The sequence below is a fragment of the Prionailurus bengalensis genome, chromosome A1, assembly GCF_016509475.1.
Source record: "Prionailurus bengalensis isolate Pbe53 chromosome A1, Fcat_Pben_1.1_paternal_pri, whole genome shotgun sequence".
NCBI classification, from domain to species: Eukaryota; Metazoa; Chordata; class Mammalia; order Carnivora; family Felidae; genus Prionailurus; species Prionailurus bengalensis.
The window spans coordinates 227,112,744-227,131,421 of NC_057343.1; the positions used below are offsets into that span (position 1 = coordinate 227,112,744).

Below are 18,678 nucleotides of genomic sequence, written 5' to 3' on the forward strand. Positions count from 1 at the left end.
GAAGACACAAAGAAGTTACTGATAAATGAGTTGCTCCAGGACAGACAACAGATGGGTGAAATGCCCAGGACTGGGACTTTTTCAGTTGCCGAAATTTAAGTGGGGGTCTTCTCCTGCGCGATCCCTGGCTTATGTACATAAGCCCAAGTTAATTTGTGCGAGATCGGACCGTAGTGACTCCCTGAGCTCCAGTATCCTGTGCCTGCACGAGCTGTAAGGTCTCTCGTTCAAAATGATGAGGGTCATAAACCCATTTCAGCAGGGGCTTTGGAAAGCTGGCTCTTCTGTAAATAAACCTAGTCACTGTGGGTCCCGTTGCTTTCAGATTTGTCTCGCAGTTGAATATTTAGACAATTGGTGAGGAATGCTCTTGCGGTTTTTAGATCTACCCTAATTAACACTTGCTGCGGTCCTCGCGTCTTCTTTTTAAATTTTTTTTTATGGGGGCGCCTGGGTGGCTCAGTTGGTTAAGTGTCCGACTTCGGCTCAGGTCATGATCTCGTGGTCCGTGAGTTCGAGCCCCGCGTCGGACTCTGGGCTGACAGCTCAGAGCCTGGAGCCTGCTTCGGATTCTGTGTCTCCCTCTCTCTCTGCCCCTTCCCGGTTCATGCTCTGTCTCTCTCTGTCTCGAAAATAAAACATTTAAAAAAAAAATTTTTTTTTTTTAATTTTTTTTTATGGAGTATAATGACGTACCATGTCCCGTTAGTTGCGTATATCACAGTGATTAGGTTTTCTGCGCGTGATGAGATGATCCCCGCGGTAAGTGTCCTTACCGGCTGTCACCGTGTGCGGGTATTACGATATTACCGACATAGAGCCGGTGTGCCGAAATTGACATCTTGTGACTTGTTTATTTGATAACGAAGCTGTCCTCACTTCTATCACAGCCCCATCATGGAAGCTTTCGGCAACGCGAAGACCGTGTACAACAACAACTCCAGTCGCTTTGGGAAGTTTGTTCAGCTGAACATCTGCCAGAAGGGGAATATTCAGGGCGGGAGAATTGTAGATTGTATCCTGTTTCTTGTGGTTCTTGTTTTGAGTGTTTGACTCTGTAAAAGGACGAACTGTTCTTGGTTACCACAAGGGCAGTTAAAGAATGTGACACATTCCAGGTTTTGCTCTAATATTACTCTGTCGGACCTATTAATTATTCTGGGAGAACCATCTTTCTTTCGGAAACTTCGATACTGTCTGTAATCAGGAAAATTGGAATCCTCATCAAGCGTCAGGTTTTTTTGTTTGGAATGAATTCTGTCAAATAGCGTGGCACCTCCGAGGAGGTCATGTGTCCTGTTTGAATTGGATTTAGGTGAAATAGCCTATGCTTTGTTGGCTTGTCTCTTGGCACTGGAGGTCTCTGTGTCAAAGAGCAGGGATTTGTTTTTATTTTATTTTATTTTTTAATGTTTATTTTTGAGAGAGAGGGAGAGACAGAGTGCAAGTGGGGGAGGGACAGAGAGAGAGGGACACCCAGAATCTGAAGCAGGCTCCAGGCTCTGAGCTGTCAGCATAGACAGAGCCCGACGCGGGGCTCGAACTGACAAACCGCGAGACCATGACCTGAGCCGAAGTCGGCTGCTTGACCGGCTGAGCCACCTAGGTGCCCAGAGAGCAAGGATTTGTCATTATTTGGGTCCCACAAAGGCTAGAAAATTGAAGGGTAATTGAGCATGTGATCTCCTTGTTTTGTTCCTTGACTTGCCATTGCTTTTCGCATGAAGATTTATTAGAAAAAGTAAGTAAACGTTTAATTCACATTTTCTTCTGTAGTAATGATCTTTGGAAATTACTGATTTGTGCTCACTAAACAGAGGAAACCTCTCTGAGTCGAAATCTGATTTCTCTCCACAGAACCGAGTAGTAAGGCAAAACCCCGGGGAAAGGAATTATCACATATTCTATGCACTGCTGGCAGGGCTAGAACATGAACAGAGAGGTGAGTGGTGGGAGACCGGCGGGGAAACACGGACTAGCAACTTGTCTTCCCTTGAAAAGCCGTCGGTAAATGCAAAAACTCTCTTTGGGCCTTGTTGGTGTTCCATCGATTGAAACAAAACGTGGGAGAGACGGGCCAAAAGATGCTGAGTCCATTTTAGAGCCAAATAACGTAGGGGGGAAATCATCAAAAGGGAAGTCTTAAATGTCTTGTTTGTTTTTGGAATCTTGAGACTTTTCCGACTTGTACAATATTGATGAGAAACTATATAACGCCTCGTAACTGGTTTACTCTTAAACCACACTCAAATAAAGCTGATTTCTAAACATTTGGTTTTTAAGAGAGAACAGCCAAGACAGGGTCCTCATCAGTTATTTTTTAAATAACATTTTCTATCACGCCATCTAATTTAATGAAATTATTTTTGCTTTCTCTAGGTGATGATTCAGAGCTCTGTATTTTAATAGGGGGCTGTTAGCATAGAATTATTTATGTATTTTATCTTTTGAAGTTACAAAGTGAAAACTCTCTTGGACTCTGTCTTATCCTGGCCAGTCAAGTACTGATACTCCATTTTTCGTTGTCTTTTTGCAGAAGAATTTTATTTATCTGTGCCAGAAAACTACCACTACTTGAGTCAGTCTGGATGTGTAGAGGACAAGACAATCAGTGACCAGGAATCCTTTAGGGAAGTGATTGTAAGTTACGTTGTTCTTTTGCCTTCTTAAGAGCGACAGCCCCCTAAAAAAATAAGTGACACGTTTCATTTTCTGTTTCAAACAATATTTTGTTCATGAAGTAATTACATTTGCACCGCTGTGTGAGAACAGGTGCTTGCTTCTTGTTCCCACTCATGATAAAGACTGTTCCAGACTGGAAGAGAATCCTCTTTCTTTAGAAGTTGGATGAATGTCTGTGACATTCAGGACAGATGGGAGGTTGACTTGGAACAGTCCACTAAAAATAAAAAAATCATAGGCTTGACATTGGATCATGCCAAGCTTTCTTTTTTGAGCTTACAAATATATATATAATATATCATATTAAATATGTATATATTATATGTGTGTGTGTATTTTTGTAATAACCATTTCCATGGCTAAAAACAAATCTGTCAACCATTAGACCAAGTAACTGTTAGGATCTTGTTTGTTTCTCTGCAAGAATAGTCACCTTACAACTCTGAGGTGTGGATAAGTGAGCGTCTTGTAGTTTTCTGATATCACAAGGACTTGTTATACGGTGACAACATTCAGGAAGCCTGGTTGTGGAGCTTTATTAACAGCCCCACCTGATTGAGAGTGGCCGGTCGGTTTTGCTGATGTGGTTCTTCCAGAAATGCCAGAGTCACTGCTGTAGTAGCTGGAGACAGCGGATCGAGGGTGGAGTCACCATTGTCAGTGCAGCTGACATCGAGCACTTACCGTACGGACTTCCCCGGCCATCTCTCTCATTGCTCTGAACCCTGAGGGTAGGAATCCCGGCTGTCTGCACCCTGCGACCCGGGGAGGTTGGTGACCAGCCTAACCACACACAGTACCTAATAGAGCTGGTGTGGAAGGTTTAACTCCAAAGACTCTAAACCACAAGGCAGGTCGGTGGTACCTGCTTTTGTCTGTCAGGTTCTTATCTTTACAGCTGTCAACGCTTCTCTCTTCACTATCCCCATTTGCTCTTCTAGATTCATCATAAAAATGCCTTGTGGAATGAAACCAGGGTATTTTTTTAAGTGAATGCATCTCATAACATCATTTTTTCACGTCTTAAGTTGAAAATGAAATTAAAAGCAGGATTGGCTCAAATATCAGGATCATCTTCCCTCTGTGGGTCTTTTATCTGTCATTTATAATGCAGGGGGCGGGGAGCTTGGACTTCTTTTGCCCAATCTCCTCTCTTGAACCTGTTAACAAAAAAAGCCCCCTGCTGAGGGTGCCTTTTTGCTGCGTAGGCTGGACAGCAGGGGATTTGGCCCTGTGAATTGGATTTTCCAAAATGTGTTTTAAGTATTTTAAGTTTTCTTTCCCAGTTTCATTTGGCCCCTGGATTTGTCACTACTCAGACTTCATCCCATTTCAGTTCGTTTATTATGGTCTTTACTGTGTGTTCGAATAAATATAAAAACTGATTTTGGTGAAGAAAGACTTCTCTTGGGATTTTTTTTTCCTGTTTTCTTCTTCTTTCTTGAAGCTGGAGAACCATGCTTTGTGATAAAAGGACGTTGTGGCAGAAGACAGATAATTATCCAAGAATGGCAGGTCTTGTACTGATTAGCTCGCTGGCCACTAGGGTGCACTGGGCATCAGTCCTCCCCTTGTTCTGGAAGTGCCCCTGAGAAGTTACTCCCATGGCTTTCCTCTGCTTTCCTCTGGGGGCTTCGTTTTCTGATTGAGAATCGTTTGTTCTTTTTGTTAACTACTGGTAAAGTTCTGAGGCTTGCCCTGCCTTCGGTGATTGCTGGCTCCTATTCTTTATTTGAAAGAGTAGGTTTTGGCCTTTAAAATCTGATCTTACGATGGAAAGATCATCTAGAAAGGAAGAACAATTTGTACGTGAAATTGACAGAGAGGTATGCAACAAGCTTACAAATGTTCCGTTTATGTATTTACAAGTATTCAATTTTCTATATTTATGTTGTGATTACTTTTTAGTGTCAACCTACCAGAAATGTAAATGAAAACTTAGCTGCTAGTAAGTAAAATCAGGAACGTGTAATTTTTACTATTATTTAACCTTCTGGAAGTTCTAAGCAATGTAGTCAGAAAAGGAAAAACGATGTGCACCTTTTCAGAAAGGAGGAAAAATTCTCTTTTCTATAGCTAAACCTGCAAGAATCGCAAATTGGGGAATGGCTTAAATAATTTGTTATATTGGTAAAATAAGATCCATTACAGCAAGCAAAACACGTTCAAGTATATTCAATTACATGGATTTTAAACCTGAGAAAGATAAGCTGCAACACTAGATAATCCTTTTATTTAAAAAAAACATTTTATGTATAATTTGATATACGATAATTCATGTAGTAATTACGTGTGCAGAAAGAAGGCTGAGACAAAAATGGATAAAAAATGTTCTCTCGTGAGGCAGAATTCTACAATCTTATTTTATCATTCTGTGTTATATTTTTACAGTAAATAGGCTGCCTTTTGTGATTACCTAGTTATGATTACATTCCCAGAATTGTCATTTCTGTAATATGGGAATATAATCGTAAGTATCCTATCAATGCCAGCCAGCCCATTATTCTGCCTTAGGCAGCACTCTGTAACCAGGAGTGACACAGGAATGGTTAAAAACTCCCCCAGGCATGCATGCTCTCTCTCTCTCTCTCTCTGAAACAAATTTTTTTTTAAATTTTTTTTTCAACGTTTATTTATTTTTGGGACAGAGAGAGACAGAGCATGAACGGGGGAGGGGCAGAGAGAGAGGGAGACACAGAATCGGAAACAGGCTCCAGGCTCTGAGCCATCAGCCCAGAGCCTGACGCGGGGCTCGAACTCACGGACCGCGAGATCGTGACCTGGCTGAAGTCGGACACTTAACCGACTGCGCCACCCAGGCGCCCCACAAATTTTTTTTTAAATAAAAAAATAAATTGGTATCTTCATATTTCAATTTCATGAAGCTTTTTTCCCAGAGGTTTTTGGACCAAAGGAAGGAAAGGAACCGCATTCCGTTAAGCCTGAAGGACATTTGTTTGCATAATATGTTGAAATGTTCATGGAGAGAAATTGTTTCTGTGAATTCTGTATGAAAATGTCATTTCTGGTGTTCATTCTTAGCTACTAAAAAAAATGATCCATCAACTTTAATGTCCGTATACTCTGGCAATAGGACCTTTTAAGAATTTTCTTTATTTTACTGAGAATTTGCTTTATGTATTTTTAGAGTTTATCATTGCCACCACTTGGCATGAATATAAATGAGTGCCTGTAAAGTATCATGGGAGCTATAGGGGACCTGTTTGTTTTTTTTTCACCCCTGGGGCAGACTCTGTGTTTCATAACCATTTGTTTATGCAGCCTTTCAAGTTGCCCTAGAAATTGCTTAGATGCAAGCTATTTCAAGTCAATGAGAGCAACTAATTTATTGTATTGCTTGCATTTGACCCACCAGAATGGGGGCGGATGAAATGTGTGAGAAATAACAGGAGTCTTTGGGTGATAATCTTTTCAGATTCTCTTATGCCACAAATGTTGAATATTTTTAGAGTGCTTGGCTGCGGACCAGGACTGGACCCAGCCTTACTGGATATATCCATGGGTTTTTAGTTGTTTTGAGCCCATGTATATGTATACATAAATTCATTCCACATGAGTCCAATTTTATTAAGGCGGACTTTATACCTCAATTTTGCCAAATGTGAAAACTTCAGTCTCTTTCAGTGGTAGAGAACTTGGGAGCATAAGCAAATTTATATTATAAAATAACATAATATTGCCTCATAGAGCGTTACATGATAAATTATGATTTTTTTAAGATTTCATTTTTAAGTAATCTCTGCATCCAACATGGGGCTTGAACTTACAACCCCAAGATCAAGAGTCACAAGCTCTACTGACTGAGCCAGTCAGGCTCCCCATGATAAATTATTATCAGATTGCTTATTTGGAACTTACTATGGCCAGAATAGCCTCCACTTCCACCATTCCAGGGGCACCATTTGTTCAAGATTCATCTGTGGCCCCTTTGCCTTCCGGAATGGCGTCTCCGCACCTCACAGCCAACTGCCTGAGACCCTGAGTGGATATACCTTTTGGCATCTGAAATTTGCCCCTCTTTTCTATTCATTTCCAGGGTGATGAGCCTGGCTTCCTTTGTCTCTTCATGGTTGGGACCAGATCACATATTTGTCATCCCCCCCCACCCCCAGCCCCCAGTTTCCCAAACACCTGTTTTTCTCTGTGCCTAATAAGGACATTACTGAAAATACTCTGTAATTTTTTGCCAGTTTCGTAACTAAATTGCTGTTCAGTGCTTCTGAACTATCCTGAGAATTTCCCAGCACGGTTTTTTGAGTCTTGAGCCCTACTGCTGAGAAAATAAGATCGTTATAATAAGCTTTAAAGCGGCTACTCTTGGGGCGTCTGGGTGGCTCAGTCGATGGAGCGTCTGACTTCGGCTCAGGTCACAGTGTCGCAATTTGTGGGTTCGAGGCCCGCATCAGGCTGACAGCTTAGAGCCTGCAGCCTGCTTTGGACTCTGTGTCTCCGTCTCTTTGTGCCCCTTCCCCGCTCGCTCGCTCTCTCTCTCTCTCTCTCTCTCTCACACACACACACACTCTCTCTCTCTCTCTCTCTCTCTCTCTCTCTCTCTCTCCCCCTCTCTCTCAAAAATAAACATTAAAAAATTTTTTTTAGAAAGTGGCTCCTCTTGCCAAAGGGGTGGAGATTGTGACTAAAAAGATTTTAAACAAGACAATAGGACACAAGTAAAGGGTCTTGCCAGTAATTTTAGCATGCATGTCCACATTACTGGTAATTGGTTGCACCCATTAAATTACCCCATAGTATGATTAATATAATTATTCCTTATCACCACGCTCCTGACTCACTTAGGGTTAGATTGCAAGTAGTCAAACTTATTAATACCGTAAGCACATTTGATTCATTTGCTTTCATGTCTCCATGTATAACTTCTGTATGTATTTTAGGAACTTCGAGAATTTTTTCATGGGGCATCTCTCGATATTTTTCATTTGATAGCTTGACATTTTGTGCTACTGCAAAGTTAGTATTTTTAAAGTCTTACTTCCTCTTAGTGTTATATAGACTCCAAGTAGTTGATTTAAACAGTGAAGACTTACATTTCCATATCATTCTATGATCTAAGAATTTTTATAAGTGAGTGTTGAATAGGTCTTATTAATATAGGAGGATAACTTTAACCATGGAGATGGAAAATACTAACTTTAGCACAGTGGACGTGCTTTATAATTATTTTGCTGTTTAGTTTGGTTCTTACCACCTTTTCAAGAGGCTTGAGAATAAGAAATTATTTGTATTCCTTAACTGTCATTCCTTTAACTTTTTGGATAAGTGAATTTGAATAATTTTCCATATGTTTCTTTTTAATTGATAAGCACTTGACTAATCGTTTTTATTCTTTGTGCCAATTTCTGTTTGCACCCATGAAATGAGTCTTCTCACCCCTGAGTAAATAGTTTCTCTTAACGTGTTAAGATTACACCGTGGGGGATATTTTACAGAACTTCTTTTGTGTTGAGATTTTCTTTGTAGTAAATTTCTAGCATTGAAGTTATGGAAGATAATGCAGGAGATTGCGTTTTCTTTTTTATGTCTTTAGAAAGTAATAGCATCTGGCTGGATAATAAGTTCGTGGACTCTGTGTTCGTGGGGCCCGATTTTGAATCTTGGCTGTGTAGCCCTGTGAGAGTTCCTTAACCTCTCTGAACACTCGACAGTTATCCACATTTGTGGCCAACACAGTGGTACCATATAGTCTTGTTTTCTCAAAAGATTATATTAACTTGTGTACTGGTAATCAGTGCATAAATGTCCCAGTTTCACCAGTTTTAGGTTTAACATCCACAAGTTTTTGGCTAATTTAATAGAAGTTATTATCCTGCATTTGCTCCAATAAGAAATGCCTGTTGCGTTGTTTTGCTCATGTGTCTTTTATTACAGCTTAAGCGATGGCTCCTTCCCTTATAATTTTTAAATTTTCCTGCCTATTGTTGTCGCCCTTTGTTTTCCCTTTATTGTCTTCTCCTTAAAAAGAAGTTACACTTCTCACATTTTTAAATCTCTGGTTGTTTCCTTGTCTAATTTCTGTTGCTTCAAAATGGCGTGTGGTTTCCTTCCTGGTCTCCCAAAGTGATTGTCGTGGTCGTAGTTATTACGTTGTGGGTCTGACGTAACCCCTGGTGGGTTATTTTCGTCAGTGTGGCCAACAGTTCTGTCCTCAGTTGGGGGCGAGGGGTGGTTTCTTCTTGACAAGCATGTGGCTTCTACATCACACTAGAAAATGAGCACATCTTGGGTGGGATTCAGAAGAGGCCTGGCTTCCGCTGTCAGGATACTTGTATTTGGGGACAGACCTCGTCTCCTGTAGTCGCTGGTGTGTTTTTCTCCATTCATCTGTTCCATGAGGATCTATTATAAAAGGAGCAGAGACTCTCCTGTCTACAGAGTTCCTAAGAAAGAATGTTATTCCCCCGATTTGGGTCCCTGCTGCATTTAACCGTCAAGGGAAGGCTCCAGAGTTTACGCTGGAGCAGCCCCATGAAGTCTCACCCTCACCCCACCAGTTCATGTGGAAGAAAATAAATGTTCCGTTATGCTTCAGTATGTACAGAAAAAGCATTTCCTTATCACCGTCATTACTGTGACTCTCTGAGGTGATTCTGCTGTGACATAACTGGGAAGCCTCTACGTATAATCTCATTTTTCCCCATTGGTGGGGTGAGCACTCCACATTCTACAGTTCTTTTTTCTTAATGTTTTTTTTAATTTCAATGTCTGTTTAACGTTTAAATATTTAGTTAGAAAGGTGAGCAGGGGAGGGGCAGAGAGAGAGAGAGAGAGAGAGAGAGAGAGAGGGAGAGTCCCAGGCAGGCTCTGCGTGGCCGTTGCAGAGCCCGACGCGGGGCCACGTCGCTCGCACTGTGAGATCGTGTCCTGAGCTGAAATCAAGAGCCGGGCGCTCAACCCACTGAGCCACCCCAGGTGCCCCTGCAGTTCTAACCTAACATCACGTTATTTTCTGTGTGGCTCTGCAAGGTCTTTATCCCTTGAAATTGAGGGCCCGTGAGTCTGTCTCCTGGTTTCTTGCCTGTAGAACAATACCTGACACTTTTATTGAGCGGGGAGGTTTTCATTTTCTTTAGCGTGGGGAAAACACCCGCAAGAAAATTGAACACAGTTACTGTCTTTCAGACGGCGATGGAAGTCATGCAGTTCGGCAAGGAAGAAGTTCGGGAAATTTTGAGGTTGCTTGCTGGTGTATTACATCTTGGGAACATAGAATTTATCACGGCTGGTGGGGCCCAGGTGTCCTTCAAAACGGGTAAGATGACCCCTGCCTTCCTCCCTTCCTTGGCTTTTTCCTCCTAGGGAACTTGGACCTAAAGTATTTACTATCTGCCCTTTTGCAGAAAGGGCTTTCTGAGCCCGGGACAGAGAACTTTGTATTTGATGCGAATGATCAGCCGAGAAAGGGTCCAAGCATCTAAGAAGGGATTGCTGGGTGGCATGGTGGCTGTGTTCTCATTCTTACCAAGAAAAGAGGAAAATGGACCCGGTAAAGAAATGGGAGCAACCGGGATAAATGTTACGGGTCAGGGGCGTAGTGTCGCTGTAGTTTTTCGTAGTTCTCGAGTGGTGACGCAGTGTAATGGTGAACGCTGTTTTCAAGCCTGACCGCTTGGCTCAGGGTCCAGCTCTGCCACAGGCCGGTTCCTTGGGTTATAACGTGTCCCCTCAACACCACTGACTTCTGGTCTATAAAGCACGGCCGTGTTGTCAAGATTAAACGAGCGAATATGCACATCGCCACATCAGTAGTCACTTTCCAGAAGTAGTTAATGTGTTTACTCTTGAGACTTTCCTGATGGAAGCCACGTGTGAGGGCACAAGGGCTGGGGGTGGGGGGGGGCAGATGAGTTAAAGTTTGAAGTGGCCTCAGATGAGGCCAGAGCTGTAGGTCAGCAGTTCTCACGCGTTTGGTCCCGGAGCGTCTCAATCATCTTCAAACCGTAGAGGACGCCCCAGGGCTTTTTCCTTTATGTGGGTCATGTCTGTTCATGTTATCGCATTAGAAATAAAAACTGAGATGTTTTTGAAAATTAATTGTGCAATCACCATCAGAAGCCCCTTGCGTATTGAAATAAATAGTGTGTTTTTATTCAAAAGACTATCTTCCCAAACAGAAGAAAATCCGCGAGAAGAGCGACATTGGCTTACATTCTTTGCACATTTTGAAAATATCAGAGGTCGGGGAGGACAGCCGGGTTCTCTTACCTGCTGCAGTCACTTTGGTGAGCTCCCTCATGTCATGTAGCCACTGGAAACTCCGAGTTAAAGGAAACAGCAAGCGACCTCTTCGGATCACTGAAAAGAGTTAGGACCTTGCAAACCTTTATGGCGGGGTCTTGGACCCGGGGTCTCAGGACCACACTTGGTCCGGACGTCAGGCCACTAGCCTGAGACTCATCAAGGGAGTGATTAACCGAGCGACGAAATGTGCGCTCTCTACATTCTACCCACGGGATTTAGGAATGTTCTCTGGCCTCACGTGTCGCAGTGTGGAGTTGGCTCTGAACCCATGTCTCTGCGTGGGGCTCCCTTTGGGGTCCCGTGGCCCGTTCCTTCTTGGGTCAGTCACTTTTGCCTTGTCTGCCTTCATTTCCAGCCTTGGGCAGGTCTGCAGAGTTACTGGGGTTGGACTCAGCACAGCTCACGGATGCTCTGACGCAGAGGTCCATGTTCCTCAGGGGGGAGGAGATCCTTACGCCCCTCACCGTTCAACAGGTACACGCGCTTCGCCGCCAAAACTCGTCTTAGCAGATACCCCCGGGTTTTCAGATCCGTGGCTTTGATTCAAATGAGGCACTACAGCAAACCATTCAAAGGGGTTTGGTTCATGATCGAAAGAAAGAAGATACCCACGCCGAAGGGAATAGACCAGAGTTGTTCGTTTTCTTAGAGGTAGCGTAGCAGGGTGTTCCAGAGGACCGACCGGGCATGATGCAGGGTTCCTGAGTCCGAGTCCTGACATATTATTTTCTGTCCTTGGAGAATGCATCCGTTGTGTCTGTTTGCTCCTCTCTAAGACAAGGGTAATTGTCATACCTAAGCCGTAGGATTCTTGTAAGGATAGTAATAAATGTGCTAGATACGTAAGCACTAAATAAACACTAACCGTGATAATTTGTTATTATTATGTAGTATTATGTATTTCGGCTTCTGTTACTGTCTGAAGCCAGTTATATGTGCCAGCCCGTCTAATATCAATTTATTTTTTAAGTTTGTTTATCTTAAGAGAGAGGGAGAGCGAGTTGGGGAGGGGCAGAGAGAGGGGGAGAGAGAACCCCCAGCAGGCTCCTCGCTGTCAGCACAGAGCCCCACGCAGAGTTCGAGCCCACGAACTGCGAGATCATGACCTGAGCTGAAATCAAGTCGGACGCTCAAACGACTGAGCCACCCAGGTGCCCCATGTTTTAAACATGACAAAACTTGTAGCTACCCATACTGGTTCAGATTCTTTCCTACAATTAACATAAAAACTTGAGTTTGAAAGCCTGATATTTCAAAGAAGTCTTAGTGATGGGCATCGAGGAGGGCATTTGTTGGGATGAGCACTGGGTATTGTATGGGAGCCAGTTCGACAATGAATTAGATTTAAAAAAATAATACGAATGAAAGAAGTCTCGGTGACTCCTGCATGTAGAGCGAGTGAGTGAGCTCCAGTTTACTCTTTCTTGAGACATCCACGTCTTTCTGGGTGTCGGGTGCACAGGTGTTCTTCCTGTTCAGTGTGTGTCCCCCGAGGGGTCTGGGATGGAATCACCTGCCTGGGCTTCCGTGGTCAGTGGGAGGCAGTGACCGTGTCCCCCTCTCCTGCAGGCAGAAGACAGCAGAGACTCCTTGGCCATGGCACTTTATGCACGCTGCTTCGAGTGGGTGATTAAGAAGATTAACAGTAGGATCAAAGGCAAAGATGACTTTAAATCTATTGGCATCCTTGATATCTTTGGATTTGAAAACTTCGAGGTATGCTTCTCATGGGTGGGATGCATGAATTTTTTTCTATCCACTTATTTTTTTTTTCTTTTTTGCCCTTTCTTCACCTTTGTATGTAATAGGAAGAGCACTAAAGATACTTGTTGAATGGTTCCCCCCCCCCCCTTAGGTTAATCACTTTGAGCAGTTCAATATAAACTATGCAAATGAGAAACTTCAGGAATATTTCAACAAGCATATTTTTTCTCTGGAACAACTAGAATATAGCAGGTAAGAGCTCGTAGAATTCCATTTAAAAGTAAAAAAAAAAGCCGTAAATTAGTTTTAAAACTCTATTTTATTATAACTTAGCCCTTTTAAATCTTTCCTCAGGGAAGGATTGGTGTGGGAAGATATTGACTGGATAGACAATGGAGAATGCCTGGACCTGATTGAGAAGGTAACATTGTTGCAGGATTGTTACCAGTCCCAAGGGTGTCCAGCTGGGCTGATTCATATTTATGGGAACAGAATAGCTTGTGCGAACATGCACATCAAAGATGTGAATGTTTAGAACACAATGGACCATTTGGAAACATACATGTAAATGTGCAAGGTTGAATTTTAATAGTTGGCTGCTTCAAACTTATTGTCTCATTGAACAACGTATTTTAGAATCAACAGTGTGTGAATTGGCTTCCCTTGGATTTTAAGTCAGCATCAAAAGCTTCGCCAGCACCAGGAGTAGACTGGACAGTGTAAAAGTTTTGTTCACAAAATTCTGGTGGGTTCCATTTTTCCATGTGTGTGTGGAAATTAAATTCATTGGATGTCTTTATAGTATCATTCTGAATTTTTTTTTTACCTTTATTTTGAGAGAGAGAGAGAGCGAAAGAGCGCTTGTGTGTGCACACACACACAAGTGGGGGAGAGGCAGAAAGATGGAGAGAGAGAATCCCAAGTAGGCTCCCCACTTTCGGGGCTGAGCCCTATTCGAGATCATGGCCTGAACTGAAGTCTGACTCTTAACCGCCTGAGCCACCCAGGCGCCCCCTGAATTTTTTTAGTCCAAGAAATTTCTATGACTTTTCCTTTAACCACTTACTTCAGAGAGTAGAGAGGAAATATTTTGAGGTAGACGTTCAGCTTTGAATTCAATTCACCTTTCTTCTGTCTTCCAGAAACTCGGTCTCCTGGCTCTTATCAATGAAGAAAGCCATTTTCCTCAAGCCACAGACAGCACCTTATTGGAGAAGTTACACAATCAACACGCTGTATGTCAAAACCTGCCAATTCTTAATTATGTCTGAGTAGGAGATCTGTGGGTTAAGATTACACACAAGCTATTTCAGTGCTGTTGGCTCTCCTCTGCTCCCCACACGTAATTTTCTTCTCAAACCAAAGCTCTTCTCCAATTGCTGGAACCAAATTGAAATCCGTTGAAGGGATAGATTTGGGGCTCCTTGTCAGAATATGCCCACATTCAGTTTATGAGTTTAGAATTTAACATCACTGCTGTGAGGCCAGGTAAGAGCTGCATGGTTTCGATAAAATTGCGTCACGTGCTCTGTCCTCAACCTTTGCTCTGTGGTGGGCTTTGCGATTGTTTTCATTATCTCTGGTAGTCAATTCTTTCTGGAGGTCTGTGCAAATCAGTAAGTGAAATTAGGCGCTTGTATTTTTTTTTTTTTTTTATTAGAATAACCACTTTTACGTGAAGCCTAGAGTTGCAGTGAACAATTTTGGAGTGAAGCACTACGCTGGAGAGGTAACTTCTTGCTTGAGATCCTTGTGGGTATTTGCCTGTCTGGTACCTAGAGAAATAGCTGATTTCAGAAGCCAACATAAATATGTTGAAATGACTTCTTTCATGGGTCTGGTGTTTAAAGGGGATGCATATGACCTGAAATCATTCTTTTGACCGACTGTACGGTTTTTCTTTTTCTTTTTCTTTTTTTTTTTTTTTTTTAACCCAGGTGCAGTATGACGTCCGGGGCATCTTGGAGAAGAACAGAGATACCTTCAGAGATGATCTTCTCAACTTGCTCCGAGAAAGCCGGTATGTCGGTCTCCAACCCCATATGTCGTTAGCAAGCAAAGCATTCCTTGTGCAGATTTACAAACATAGAAAAAAATCGGTATGGAAGCAGCTTGGTTTACTGTGTTCTTTCATGGGCAATATTTCATTAATAAAATGACCTCGATACAGAAAATAATATGAGTCGCATTGACCACCATTTAATGAGGTACCGTAGGAAGAGCGTATCTATGACGTAGATACTGTCAGTCCTGTTAAGCAGATGAGGGAAGTAGTTTTGGGGGCGGTTCAGGGCCTTGCCCACGAATCGACAGCTAGTTTTGATTTGCTCTGCTTGGCTCAAGAACAGAAGGCCTTGCCCAGGATGACCTTTCTTCTCAACAGGCCGAGAGCTCCGTGTTCAACTGCTTTCATCCTCTGGTCCGAAGGACCCGTGTGTCTCTAGCTGAAGGGATGTCAGGAAAAAACATCCATCCAGCTACAAACTTCCACATGCATTGATTCGTGCACGAATCGTAAATTCACGCCCTTAAATCGGTAGTTGGTTAGCTTAGCTGCTTGTAGGAGGCTGTGTGAGAGAGAAAGGGGAAGAATCACCCAGAGGGAAAGCTTTCGATACTTGTTTCAGATCCAGAGTGAATCTGTGACAGAAACATTTTTATTATCTAGGTTAGGAAAGTAGCAATATTACTTAAAAATCTGTAATACTTTTAGGAATGTCAACCCCATGTGGCTACACTGTCACATAGACTGAATTGAGGTGAAGGAAGCCCACCCACAGGGTCAGATAGGAGTTTAGAAATGGAAGGTATTTCAATTTGTTTGAACTCTCCTGTGTGAAGATTCCCTGTTTACAACATTGGCAGCTATTTTTGCTTTTATTTTTTTTGTAATTTTTTGTAATTTAATGTTTATTTATTTTGAGAGAGAGAGAGAGACCGAGCACAAGCAGGGGAGGGGCAGAGAGAGAGGGAGACACAGAATCTGAAGCAGGCTCTGAGCTGTCAGCACAGCCCGACACGGGGCTCGAACTCACAGACCATGAGATCATGACCTGAGCCGAAGTCGGACGCTCAACCAACTGAGGCACCCAGGCTTCCCAGCTGTTCTTATTTTTAGATGAGTTTTCAGCTCTTTAAAAATGGAGATGTTCAGGGATGCCTGGCTGGCTCAGTCAGTAGAGCATGTGACTCTTGATCTTGGGGCTGTGAGTTTAAGCCCCACATTGGGGATAGAGTTTACTTTAAAAAAAAAAAAAAACATATATATATATATACACACAATAATAAAAATGGTGGTATTTTCAAAATACCATAGCAATGGTACTTTTCTATCCGCTGTCAAAGCAATTTCTTAGTTATTAGATTTTAATTGATACATTTAAAGATGACCTTCATGTTAAATAAAAGCATTTTGCTGTGAAAAGATCACAGGTGTGGAGGTCAGCAAGGTGACATTTGGCTGGTCGCCTCGGTCAAAACGTAAAGTGGGTTTGTGACTGGAGTAAAAGAGTTTCTTTCTTAGTCCGGGTTTGTCTCTGCAAAAATGAGGGGCTTGGGCTGTTGCTTGGTCTGTGCTCTTTGACCTTTGACATCTGTGACACTTTCATGGAAACAGAGCTTTCCTCCGAAGCGCTCAAAGCACACTTAGAGAACTTCAAAGAGCACGTAATAGCACCCTGGAACAAAAACGAAAAAGGGATGGGGCAAAGTGAGAGGTGACAGGGCCGCCTTTGATGGTGCCACCTCGGGAGGTGTGGATCCTCAGACATCGTCCCTGCCTTTCCTGGTCTCAGTGAAGCCACTCATCCCCACTCCTCTGCCCAGAGCTGTAGCGTCTTCCATGCAAGAAAGATAAAAAGTTATCGGAGGGGCACCCGGGTGGCTCAGTTGGTCAAGCATCCGACTGCGGCTCCGATCATGATCTCGCGGTCTGTGAGTTTGAGCCCCGCGTCGGGCTCTGTGCTGACAGCTCTGAGCCTGGAGCCTGTTTCAGATTCTGTGTCTCCCTCTCTCTGTCCCTCCCCTCTTCACACTCTATCTCTCTGTCTCTCAAAAGTAAGTAAACAAAAAAAAAATTATTGGAAGCCTTTTCCTTTTTATTAGTAGGGGCAATTTGATAGAGCTTTTCAGCGTTAACAGCAACAAAGTAACATGATCATTCACGCTGTGCCGGGCACCGTGCTCAGCCTTTTGTATACATTTTCTCATTTCATTCCCCACCCCACCGCCAGCACAGTGGGACAAATTCTTAACTTACCCTCCTTTTGCAGATGAGAAAAATGAGGCTAAATCAGGCATCTGCCCTGGTCCTGTAGCTTGGAAGAGGTGGGGGCAGGATGGAAACCCTACTGTGTTTCACTGCAGATCTCACTTTTCCCTCTGTGAACTGGTTGGATCTTCGAAATACAGTGAGATGTGCGAAAACATCTCCCTCCTACGGGCAAAGACATCAGGGCTGCAGAAGCATAGGTGGCACTCTGGAAACACAGGCCTCCTTGCTGGCATGCCACCCCGGGTCACTTTCATCCCAATCCGTTTGTCTCCTGCAAGACTGGGGCTCAGAAGGCGGCCACCATTTTTTTTCCCCCAATGCCTAAAGCCCTCGGGCAATGGTTGTTTTGAAATCTTTGGAAGTTGTCTTAGCTCTTCCTGGACTCGATGTGTTACTTTCATCGGGAAAGTGTGTTGTAATTATAGTAATCCAGCCCCTGATAACCGGGTGCGTGCCCCTCATGGCCCTGCTCCTCTGCTCACACAGATTCGACTTCATCTATGACCTGTTTGAACACGTTTCAAGCCGCAATAACCAGGATACCTTGAAATGTGGAAGCAAACATCGACGGCCCACAGTGAGCTCACAGTTCAAGGTTAGTCTGTCCTGCTGGCTTTCACGAATTTATGGGTGCTGTGATTTTAGGAATTGGAAACAGGGATTGGCGTATGTGAGGTCCAGGAAAGCGTTTATTCTATTTTTTCTTTTATGTCACCAGATAGTGCTTTCGAAATAAAATCTACTTTTTCTGAGACGAAAACATGTAGGTTTTTGTTTTTTTGTTTTTGGGTTTTTTTTTTGTCTTGTTAAATAGCTACCTATTCTAAGTCGAAGGACTGTTTGGCCATTTGGGGTCACCTTGATTTGTATTTAGAGGCTCGTATGAATATAGAGTGTATTTCTTCCCATGTTTGGTTTTTGTATTTTTCCCGGGTACGTTTACAGTATCATAACTGGGAATAAAGACTGAGCAAGCACGCATTTAAATAAGATCCATGTCAGTTACCTTGTCCAGATACCCAGAATTCAGGGAAATAGGGACCATTCCTACTTGCATTTTAAGTATGTAGCCATTTTAGAAAGTTTAGAGGTAGAGCATGTGAAGACCATTTTTGCAAAAAAAAATTTAATGTCTATTTTTGAGAGAGAGAGAAACTGGAGCACAAGTGGGGGAGGGGCAGAGAGAGAGGGAGACACAGAATCCGAAACAGGCTCCAGGCTCTGAGCTGTCAGCACAGAATCTGACGCGCGGGACTCGAACCCACGAACCACACGGTCGTGACCTGAGCCAAAGTTGGACGCTGAACCGACTGAGCCACCCAGGCACCCCTGACCATTTTCTGACCTTAATTGTTCTGTTTTACCCCCAAGTAACAAATCCTAATAGGAAGAGAAAGAGAGGCATATGAGTCAATAGACATTTTTTAAATCTGCCTTCAAAGAGTCTGTCACTTAGTTATTCAGAGTTGGATGCATCCGGTGGGGTTCTGTGTGAGGCCTGTTGTACAACGTAGTTGGCAATGAGCCAGATACTCACCAACCTTGCTAACAAAGCTGGATCATGAGATATGATGGGCAGGCTTGACCTAGGTAGGATATAATAAAAACAGTTGCCATTTGGGGGCACCTGGGAGGCTCAGTCAGTTAAACATCTAACTCTTGGTTTCGGCTCAGGTCATGATTTCACGGTTTGTGAGTTTGAGCCCCATGTTGGGCCCTGTGCTGACAACGGGGCCTGCTTG

General features: G+C 43.1%; 1 protein-coding gene across 3 annotated transcripts in view; it reads left to right on the forward strand.

Moving 5' to 3' along the window:
- The window catches only part of MYO10 (myosin X), a 229,235-nt gene that overhangs the window by 131,069 nt on the left and 79,488 nt on the right, over window positions 1-18,678 (forward strand). For all 3 annotated transcript variants that reach the window (XM_043600872.1, XM_043600881.1, XM_043600890.1), the window contains exons 6-18: window positions 891-1,015; window positions 1,728-1,741; window positions 1,858-1,942; window positions 2,537-2,640; window positions 9,841-9,970; window positions 11,315-11,433; window positions 12,529-12,675; window positions 12,815-12,915; window positions 13,018-13,084; window positions 13,806-13,898; window positions 14,324-14,392; window positions 14,601-14,683; window positions 17,423-17,531. In XM_043600872.1, the coding sequence (XP_043456807.1) occupies window positions 891-1,015; window positions 1,728-1,741; window positions 1,858-1,942; window positions 2,537-2,640; window positions 9,841-9,970; window positions 11,315-11,433; window positions 12,529-12,675; window positions 12,815-12,915; window positions 13,018-13,084; window positions 13,806-13,898; window positions 14,324-14,392; window positions 14,601-14,683; window positions 17,423-17,531 (1,246 nt within the window). The remainder of the gene's footprint in view (window positions 1-890; window positions 1,016-1,727; window positions 1,742-1,857; window positions 1,943-2,536; window positions 2,641-9,840; window positions 9,971-11,314; window positions 11,434-12,528; window positions 12,676-12,814; window positions 12,916-13,017; window positions 13,085-13,805; window positions 13,899-14,323; window positions 14,393-14,600; window positions 14,684-17,422; window positions 17,532-18,678) is intronic.